The sequence below is a fragment of the Antennarius striatus genome, chromosome 20 (assembly GCF_040054535.1).
Source record: "Antennarius striatus isolate MH-2024 chromosome 20, ASM4005453v1, whole genome shotgun sequence".
NCBI lineage: Eukaryota > Metazoa > Chordata > Actinopteri > Lophiiformes > Antennariidae > Antennarius > Antennarius striatus.
Genome location: NC_090795.1, coordinates 11,225,471 through 11,236,220, shown reverse-complemented (window position 1 = coordinate 11,236,220; position 10,750 = coordinate 11,225,471). Strand labels below are relative to the sequence as shown.

General features: G+C 38.3%; 1 protein-coding gene across 1 annotated transcript; it reads right to left on the bottom strand.

The window, feature by feature from the left end:
- Window positions 1-201: 201 nt before the first annotated feature.
- On the bottom strand, window positions 202-5,702 carry bloc1s5 (biogenesis of lysosomal organelles complex-1, subunit 5, muted). Its single transcript, XM_068344014.1, has 5 exons — window positions 5,412-5,702; window positions 4,966-5,048; window positions 4,596-4,725; window positions 3,992-4,050; window positions 202-3,609 (listed from the first exon to the last, which is right to left on the bottom strand). The coding sequence occupies exons 1-5, from the start codon at window positions 5,428-5,430 to the stop codon at window positions 3,436-3,438; spliced, it is 465 nt and encodes a 154-aa protein (XP_068200115.1). The 5' UTR covers window positions 5,431-5,702; the 3' UTR covers window positions 202-3,435.
- Between the last annotated feature and the right edge of the window lie 5,048 nt (window positions 5,703-10,750).

The window sequence follows — 10,750 nt, the reverse complement described above, 5'->3', positions numbered from 1 at the left end:
CTCAGTCGGAAGAAAAGTGTAGACCGTGATCAAATTAGTACTCATCAATTTTTAGTGGAGTGGGAAAAGCCTTAAAATAATTTTTACATTGCAGCTATCATACATGTTGAGAATAAGAATTTCTCTTAGTTTCTTTTGTATTTGAACAGGAGTTTCCAAGCAAACAAAACCAGAGGAAAGAAAGGCGCAAAACTCATCATGAAAGCAGTCAAAACTGTTAATATTACATTATGTACATTTAATACTTGTATTCTGAAATAGGCTTAAATAAAAATACTCATAAAGTGCAGTGGTTGTTTCAATTAGTTTTTTCTCACCTCACACAGTGATGAATGGTAATGACTGATGCCAAATATCAATTAAAAAAGATGTAAAAAAAAAAAAAAATCTTATCATTGAGTGGAATCCAGTAAAAACAACCCAAGAGGACCAGTGTCTTCAAATAGGGGCGCTGCAATGAAAACTTAACAAAGGAGGAGGGTGATGGTGATATGTAAAATCTGAGGCTAGTAGACATACGTAGACAAAGACACATTAAGATTTGACACATTTTGTCTAAACTTGTTTAATCAAAGCTAATCTGTAACGGTTAAATTGTTAGTTTAATGAACAAATGAATAAATCTCATGTTTTGCTATTATCCTAAGACAAGCTACACCTTTCATTGCTTTTTTTTTCAGTGGAACATGGAAAGTTATTTTTCAAACATGGCATTAGGTTGCATTGACCAACACACTCCTTATCTCTTGTCCCTTGCCCAGAGGTGCTCCAGCTGGGTGCTGCTGTTTCCTTGACCATTTATGTTGGCATGAGGAACGGCAGCTCTGTGGCCTGGGAGCGCTACTCTCTCCCCCAAAACAGGAAGAACACATTGATCTGCGATGTACACTGGAGACAAAAAACAAGCCAAACCAGGTCCAGAGGCATTAGGCAGCAGCTAAGGGGCATCATAACAGGAGATTTAACCCTTTTCTGTCAATGGAGTTGTCTTAACGGTCTGTGTTGAGGGATTTATTTTAACTCAGCAGCAGTCTACATGGGATACCCAAGTTTCCTCACTTTTGATGGACATACCTATTCTTAATCCTGTAAATGCCAACATTTAACCCCTAATATTATAGCTTTTCTAGTGTTATACCACTAAATGAGTCATTAATAAAAATAAGAAGCAGCCAACAGGTATTTGATGCTCAGATTTACAGCTGTTCTTAGTCTGAACTCTCATGGGTGTTAAAACCTGTTGTAGATGATTGTAATCCTAAAATGTTAGTTTACTGGAGTTTGATGAACAACATGCTTTTATTGATAGCAAAGGTTATTCATTGCAATTATGGATGACAGGATGTTACTCAGACAATTTGTCGGGGTTCACACACTTCCTGAGCAAAGTAACAACGATTCTTCTGATTTTCTTTTTGGATTGTAAACCACGGTTAAATTTGTACATCTGCATCCATGTAGTTATGTTAAATCCTGTTCCACTTGCTCTATAGTTAGGTTTCAAATACAAACCACTTCACAAAATGACCTGAAGTGTTGCTGCCTTGGGTATTTCTGACTCTAACAACTTGGCACAGCTGAAATTCTTGCTAAAGGATGTGATCCTGCTCTTATCAGAGCACTGGAGCTTCCAACAGTAAGCTTAAGCTTACTGAAGGTGGATAGCCAACACTCATAAAACCATGACCTTTAGTGTACTCTGGCGTTTCTTTTCTTTCCAATGAAAACTAATTTAAAATAAACAAGAGCAGATGAAACAGTGCCCTGCTGGCAGAGGCGGACCATGTTTCCTTATTGTCGTTCCTCATTAGCCGATGATGGCTTGTCTTCACACTGGATAGTTGCATTCACCCAACTGAAGGGGAGGCGTGCACGCAGACACACAGACGTACATCTGCTAGCATGACTCTGCCCTCTCTCATGACATGCCAAACGCCATGTCCCGCTATGATGCCAGCCATTACTGGCGCCCTCTCACACACACGTACGACATGCATAGACACAGGCAGAGCAGCCAGAGGGCAGTTTAGCATGAGAGCAGAGGGGGGCAGGTCTGCATGTGCCAAAATGGAAAAAAGCTGCAGCTTCTTGAAAGGATTCAGAATTGAGTTCACTTCAGCTGTGTTGTCACATGGAACAGGGATTACATCACTGGTTTGTTCTTTTTTATTCACATTTTCTTCCAGAAACCTCATTTTTGTTATGTTGCCATATGAGGCAAAACTTGATTCTTCAGGTGGGACATTGAGAGATGAGATCCTTAGGGATTCTAGTAGAATTTTTTTTCTTTTGGGGGGGGGTGGGGGTTATCTTAAATGTTTGTTCTATTACACTGCTGAGATAAACTCTGTTCTCAGTTATGTAAAGAATGTGGCCATGTGCCCACCCATCCATTAACCTGTCTAACAACCCACTATAGTCTGAAGCAGAGACGAAACACAGCATTAGAACATTGACACACCTCAGACGTGGTATCTTAAGGCTCAAGACTCACTTCTTTTCTGGTTAAAATCATAAAATTGATACATTTTAGCACTAAGATTTGTGCCATTAACATTGTGCAAAAAAGGTTAAAAAGACAGCACTTTGAAGACAATTTTTAAAGTCATCATTCTGTATATGTTAGACTTCTAAGCTCAAAAGCATGACAAGCATCCAAAAGCAGAAGGATCCAGAGGGAAATTCAAGCCAGGAGACCAGAATCTGACTTATGTTCCTTCTGTTTAAATACCAATGAAAATATTGGATTTGTGAGTCATTAAAATCAGATTTGATGTGGCAAAGCAAACAAAAACCAGCTGCAGATGATCAGTCAAACCAGTGTCAGCAAAAGCCTTTCATAACGCAACTTTCTTCATAGACATTTGGTTTACTTGAAGTTAATGTCAGAGGTCAAATGTTCCAAACACCGGGAGAGCTGTTGAAGGATGATTTGTTCTGGAAACTGTTCTGTTTGAGCTCGTTTCTACAACACTTGACCTGTGCCTTAAACACACCTGCTCAGAGGGCTTTCTCTAACATTTAACAATCTTGCCTGTACTGCTTACAATATCTCGCCTTGTTGCCAAGCATCGGGTTTCTTTTAACTTTGGACAGATACATATTCATCATTAGCACCCTTCAGGCAGGCATTCATTAAAAATATTGAAATGCTAAAGAACAATCAGATCATTGCTTGTTCAAAAGTGACATGTTGCAGGTGCTGCAAAAATTCCACATACTCAAGACAGAACATTGTTATTTGATTGCCCTGTGTTAATAGTTTTAAAAATGTTAAACTTGGACAGTTGTGAAACTTTTTTCATTTCAACCAAAGTACATCATCCAAAGCCCATAGCGTTGTTTTACAGAGGAGACCTTGCCAACAAGACACAAATGTTCACGTAATAAGAGAGAGAGTATTGTTTCATCACACCCACGCAAACATAATATTGTTCATAAGGGCTGAAACTTGGTCAAACCCTTCTCCGAATCATGATACTTCATCCTGAGCTGTTCAGCAGCCTTGACATACTCTTCATCTACCTCCTCCTTTAATCTCTGCTGCTTCTTCAGAAACTCTGCCCACTGATCTTTCAAACACTCCATGTTTGCCTGTAGCTGGGCGGACTGCAAGGACACAAGAAATGACAACACAACAAATATAACAAATCATTTTTGCAAACATGTCACAGCAATGTTGATTTGAATCTGAGGCAAACATGGATACTTCATTATGTTTGCACAGATAGAGTACAGGTTTTATGGCTCAATAACAGTAAAGAGATTAGGACAGCTATATGTTTGTTTGATTGCATCCATGGATTAATCTGACAAACCTGATGATGCAAGGCTACATATGTGATTACACTGGCATTCAGCCTAAATATGCTGCATATACACAGACAGGCCACAATATCATAAATACATGATATCTTATCTGGATTTTTCAAGGCTGTGATATTGCTTCCACCTGTGCTGAAAGTTTTTATAACAGGACTTTGCTTTTTACCTGCTGTGACTCTAGCTCCCTCTGCTGGACCCTCTCTGCCATGTGATTAGCAGCCTCCACTGAGATATTGAAGAAAGAGATATTCTTGAACATCCTCTCTACTGATATGCAATATTCGTTTTTCCATAGTTAAATAAAAAAACATAAAAATCAGCACAATAATTTCAGAACAACTCATGAGCTTCACACAAAATTAAATTAAACAAACTAAATATGATCCTGCATCTTTTTTTCAGAGGACATTTACAAAAATCCAAATGTTTGAATAGATGTCTGGCCTCTATTCAGGAAGCCAAATATTAAAAACATTTTAGACCAAGTCCTGGCTCAATTGTTCAACAATTTCTGATTACTTTGCTGAATCAAAAGACTGTTCCCTTGTCTTCAGTGGTATTCTAGTAGCAACAATTGAATAACTTGATCTTAATTTAAGTCAATATTAAAAATAATCCATTAGAATTGCATAGTTGACAATGTGACCCAATGTTACCTGAAAATTGTCTAGTTTAAAATTTGCTGTTGAATGTTGAACAAAATTGACACCATTTACACAATTCAAAACAAAGTCTCCTCAAGTATTATGATAAAAAAAATTAAGACTTACACTTTTTAGTGATAGCACACAATTTCCTGTTGATGTCCTCAAAATGTATGGGCTGCATGTGTTCATTTGTTTCCAGCACTAACTTATTGAGGTTCTCCAGCAGTCTACCCTCTCTGTGTCCACGCTTTTCCTAAATAGCAGCAGAAGAAACCTTACATTAACACATACATACATGCATGCACACAGACACACACAAACTGGTTTGTGAGGTACAGCATAGAGAGTGATGGCAGTGCTGAAGAAAAAAAACAATTGTTTGAATTTGGATTAAGCACAGAGAAACATGTTAAGAAGTGACAAATGTGCATGTTCTGTTGCGAAGGGGCACAGACATCTTTAGGCTAATGGGACAATTCATAATGTTTAGTACTTCAAACTCTGTCACAAAGAAGCGGATCTCTGCACCGACAACTGGTCTGTGGTCCAACAGTCTGGACTGGATTTCACCCACATCTGCAGTAAACAACAGGGATCAAATTAGCTTTAGTGATACAAGAGCGTACAGGAAAAAACATAGCTACTTCACGACAAGTTATCAACATGTTTTGAAGTCGTATTCAAGCAGACCTTCATATCTGTTTGTGGACATCCAATCAGATGCGTTCTCCATCATTTTAATACGTATAAAAGCATATGTTCAAGTACAGTAATATAAAAAAAGACAACAAATTCTAATATATATATAACATCAAATACAGACACTCGTAAATCTATACAATAGACTAATCAGATAAACTTCAGTATGCTAGAAAGGGTTTAAAAGCTACGCGGAAAATGTGGACAGTACTGTTATTTTGCGGTTTGGATCTCACTTACCTTGAACAATTTTGTCCATTTTTACAGGTCGTGCAGACACGTTGGTTTAAATTGTGTGAAAATTCTTTTTTAAAGACAAAACATAGGGAATAAGCTATAGCTTACACCACATGCTAACCTGATAACCAGTTACTGAATGTTTTAAATGGTTAACAGGAAGCTAACTGTGAGAAAGAAAAGACCACTTAAAAGAACAAAACCGTTATTCATTAAAAATACAATATATTAATGCTACTTATATTATTAACGTAAAAATAAGTTAAAGTCTCATACTAATTTCAGTCAGGTGAGTCGAGATCAGCTGACAGAAGTGTAAACATTTACTACTACTTCCGGGTACGAGGCCTGGACTGAACCAAATCTGTTTTAGAGGGGTGAAAGGTTTAGTTCTTTTTAGTTCGGTAAAAACAAACGTAAAATGATCAGTAAAATAGTGCTGCCATTAGTATTTACGATCTGACTATGATAGAGGGGATTTAAATGTCTGCACAGTCGTGCAGGTCAGACAGTCGTGCGTACTGACGTGTTTCTTAGCGAGGACAGCAGATGTCAGTCTTGCTCTGCGCTGGAGTGGTCCATTTTAAAATCTCATATTAAATTACTTGGTCAAAGTACACTCAACACAGGGACGTGTCTTTTTTAATATCCTGGAAACCTATTGGGGAGACCTAACATCTATCTTGCACAAATTCCTTCATATTAACTTTTAACATTTATAGTTCTTTATTTGAAAGCTGATGCAGGATTTTCCTCCACCCATAATCAATAACTGCATTATTTTCAAATACAAATAATAAACCCCAGTCACGGACCCGACAAATTAAATGCAGCTAAGATCAATGCTTTGTATTTCAAAGATGAATGAGCTGTTCATTTTAATTTAATTCCAAACATTATTAATTGATGGTAATGTATCAATTGATGGTAATGTATCAAAACTGTCACTTCATAATTTTAAATTACAGAAATATCAGTATAATTTTTGTAAGGTCCTTGTAATGTTTAGGTACATTATGCACAGTGCATGGAATAACATTCTATCTAATAGTACATCAATCTTGTTAAACCTATTCCATATTATCAACGGTGACAGTATTTAACAAAAATAAATTACATAATAGTAATGTACTTTGATTTCCATATATCTGAATTTTCTATCTTAATTCTGAAGATTTATTAGTACCTTTAATAAATATAAAGTCAGGAGAATAAAATATCAGACACACGAAATATAATACCTCTCAGAAAATTAGAAAAAACAGTGTAATCTCTGAATGATTATAAAGAAAAGGTGCCTCATGATATCTTTATGGTTCAATAAACTAGCGTTAGAGATCAGATCCAAGTGTGTCTTTAAAATTTTTGTCTTCGACAAAGTCACCACAAGATGGCCCCAAATACTTCCCAATAATTTAAAAAATCTAGTTAAAAAAAAATAAAAAATCCCCAGATGTCTAAAATAGCTTGGATTTGCTGGTGCTTTTATGAAATTTAATGAAATGCACATATTTTGCTATAAATGTATGAATTAATACAGCACTTGTGGCAGAGCTAAGTACATGCAGAAGATGTAAGAACAGGCGTTGTTTGGGGCAAATGTCATATATTAGTTGTCAGAAGTTTGCTTGTGAGAGCTAAATTCATTAAAACTGTCATGCTCACTTTAGAGACAATAATTAAGGCACTACTTAAGACCCCTACTGTCCACATTGTTTAGTTAAACACGAATTACATGCCTCATTAGTTTTGATTTGGGCCTATTAAAAAGATTAAATGATTGATCAACAGCCGAGGGATAAAAACAAACCCTTCGCTGCAGCGTCATGATCTCTGACAACAGAAGATGTCAGGTCCAGTAAAGGCCTCCATGACAGGAATGTGCATCTTGTTGTTTTGTTTATTTATGACTCTGCAGGGTGAAATTAAAATCATTAAACTCAACTCTGAGAATGGTATAGATGCAGGTTTAATGCAGCATTCATTAACATACAGTATTTAAAGCAAAGCAGAATGACAAAAATCAAAGTATTGTTTACAGTAATAAAAGAAATAAAAGCTATGGAAATCAGTACAAGAATGATATTAAATGTTAATCTGATTTTTTATGTATAAAAATATGTATAAAAATTCCCAGATAACTAAACAACCTTGAAAAGTATAAATCTTGTATGCAGATGTTGCGGAAAAATGACAATTCTTTCATGGCTACATTTATCATCCATTACAAATGTATTTATTTGGATTTTGTGACATTAAAACAAGTTGAGAAATATCATTAGCATCTCTTAAAATGTAATATGAATCATCTGCTGTTCTAAAATTTAAAAAAATATGAAGGATTGAACAAGGTTGGAAATATCTGAATTTAACATTTCGTTAAAAGAAGAAAAAAAAAGTCAAAATGTTCACTACTAAACTCTAAAGACTATGGAGGGCCAAGCCAACATCATTATAATGAGGAAATATTTGTCCTCCTGCATCAACATCTGCAAGCGCACTGATGTTCGGCTGCAGTAGCTGCACAGGAGCAGATCATGTCTTTATCCGTGTTTCTGTCCCACAGTTCTATTAAGTGAATTCCGGTTTTTGTTTGACACCACCGCACAGAACCCAAAGCCTTCTGGGACATTCTCCAAAACTGAAAACACACACAGTCACACACGCACACACAAAACACGCTAGAAGAGAATGACAGTTTTCATAGAAATACTGTAGCAGGAAATTGAAACAAATTCAAAAGAATTTTTTTGTAATTTACTGTTATAGTTTTCAATAGCTGTCTATATTAGATAAGATTATTTTAATTATTTTCAGTCCCAAACTTTTTGTTACATCCCGCGTCAAAGCGGTGATGTATTGTAATTGTAAGTGTTCGTGTGTTCATCTGTTTGTTCATCTGTTCGTTAGTTTGTCCACCAAATACTTTCACAACCACTGCAGATAGAAAGATGAAGCTAAAATCACATTACTTGGACGGCAAAGGGGATGAAAATGAGATGATGATGTTGACCTTGAGAAAACTACATCAAGGTTAAATGTAAACTTTTGCACACTCAGGAACTGGATAAGATAGAAAGTCGAGAGAGAAGGCCAGTGTGAGTAAGACCATAGATCAATGTTTGATCAATGAAAGTTGGTCAGAGCACTAGCTTTGATTTTTGACCTATGCAAGTAGGTCAAGGTAAAATTTTGAATTCAGGGGTGTGGTGTGATGTTGCAGTCTGTGACTGCGTTGGTTCTTGTTATAGCTTTGTTCATGTCATGTTTTATTTTAACCTATTTTATATTGGGTTTAACTTTATCTATATTTATTTCACTTAGTGCAAGATACAAAAAGTCAAGGCTAAATTATAACATTTCTGTCTAACTGACCTTTAGAGTAGCCCTACTACATATTCTTATTTCGAAGTCAGACTTTGTAAATTATCCTAATTCCTGGTAACATTGTTTAAGTGTTTGGTTCTGTCTTGCTGGTCAGTTTGAATAAAGTAAAATTGAAAAAAACAAAGCAAAACAAAACAGTTATTCTGAATTCGTCATATTTTTCCTGATCCAAGACATTTTTTTACAAAATATTTTGATGAAATATATTGATAAATTGACTTTTAACTTATGTATTATTTATTTAGATACATAGTATAGAGTCTTATTTTGTTATTTAAAGCTAATTATGCATGGTGCATTGCAATAAGCATTATAACCAGGTGTATCTGTTTCCTTGCTGTCTTTTCCCTTCATTTTTAGTTACACTTCCACATATTATCTGTACGCGGAATGCAGGACAAAAGCCTCAGAGCTTCACCCCACATGCATACATGCTTGGCAGTAACCGGTTGATCTCCTGCAGCTCTTCGACTAGCAGTGCTTCAGTCCGGTGGGAGGTCTGTGAGTGTGGTTTACCAAACATGCCCACTGGCCCTGAGAGCTCGCCCCGATGACGCTCTAGCCTCTGCGTCTCCCTCCTCCTTGGCCTGACCACGCTGCCCCCGTAACGACGGTGCTTGCATTACCCACTGGGTATAATTATTCTGCATTTCACTGCTCTCCATCCCCCCCCCCCCAACAACCTCTCTTTCATGTTTCCCTTGTCTCTCTCTCAGCTCGGCTAGGTCTTGACACCAAGGTCCAGGCGGAGGGCCGCGGGGCCGCTGCTTCATGCTCACAACGCACTGAACGCCACTCACTGCATCGTGTCTCTGAACAGGTGGGGGAGGGGGTGGGGTGATGCAAGAGGGTGAAAGGGAAGGGGTGGCGGCGGGGTGGTGTTACTCATTGGATGCCAAGGCCTCTGGGCTTGAGGGGACGTGGGAGTGGAGGACCTGCTGCCCAGCAACCCACCTACCTGCTACCTCTCCGTGTGTCCTGATCTCATTTTCTCTCTCATGGCCGGTAAGCAGGTGGTTCTACCTGTCCCATCTACCGTTTTGCTGTCCCTCAGCTTGCTGTAGGATGTTTCAGACATGCGCACCATGGAGAGGAGCTGTAGAGGGAGAAAACAAAACAATAGGTGGACGCTAAATAATGGAATGCATCAGGAAGGTAAGATACAAATAAACACACTCAAGGCCCTCATGCTGTAGTAGCACATGAGAAGTCACTGTCTAGCGTGACACTATCCTGCTGTTACTCCAAGTTGTCCCAAGGCCTGATGGGAAGACAGTGGCGGTACATTGCTTCCAGCCTGAAGATCAACATATGTACTCATCATCCTGTGCTTTTCAGGGAAGGAAAGGCTTTTTTTCCCCCTTTCAAGGCAAAAAAGAACAAAACCTTGTCAGGCACATCTTGAACTGCCTCTTTTTCCTGGAGCCTGAGATCAACACTGGACTGGAAGTGTGTGTTTGCAGGGGAGACCAGTGTGTCAGCCAAGATTAGCATTAGCAGAGGGTTCCCGCCGCCATTTCAGGCCTTGTCCTGGAGATTAACAAGAAGCACAATGTCATTTCTCCCATGGGGGGGGGCTGTCCCCTTGTCCTGCCCTGTCCTACGAAGAGTGGGATCGGCTCTTTCTCCAAGAGGCAATGTCGACGTCGAGTGAGGGAAAAAGGCTGAAGAACACTCTAAACCTGTTGATGAAGAGTGTCTTGCAAGGTGTCCACAATACAGCTGACAGATATTGGGGCAAAGGGCGCAATGAGCAAGGAAATGTGTTTGTCAGGGGCAAAACTAAGGGTTCAAACACACACATGTAATTCAGTTGCATATACAGGCACACTTGCACGCCCACAGTGACTGGAGAGGGTGCGTCGGGCGGAGGGCGGGTCTTGTCAAAGCTCAACTTGATGTTTCTTGAAGTTTTTCTTCAGTTTGTGCGTGCATGTGTGGTGATATTCAACATG

Bases quoted from the DNA above. Each gene is read 5' to 3' on its own strand.
- bloc1s5 (XM_068344014.1), bottom strand. The intron at 4,051-4,595 runs GTAAGTCTTAAT...TCAATATCTCAG, and splicing joins GTGTGCTATCACTAAAAAGT to TGGAGGCTGCTAATCACATG. The intron at 3,610-3,991 runs GTAAAAAGCAAA...GTGTCCTTGCAG, and splicing joins GGGAGCTAGAGTCACAGCAG to TCCGCCCAGCTACAGGCAAA.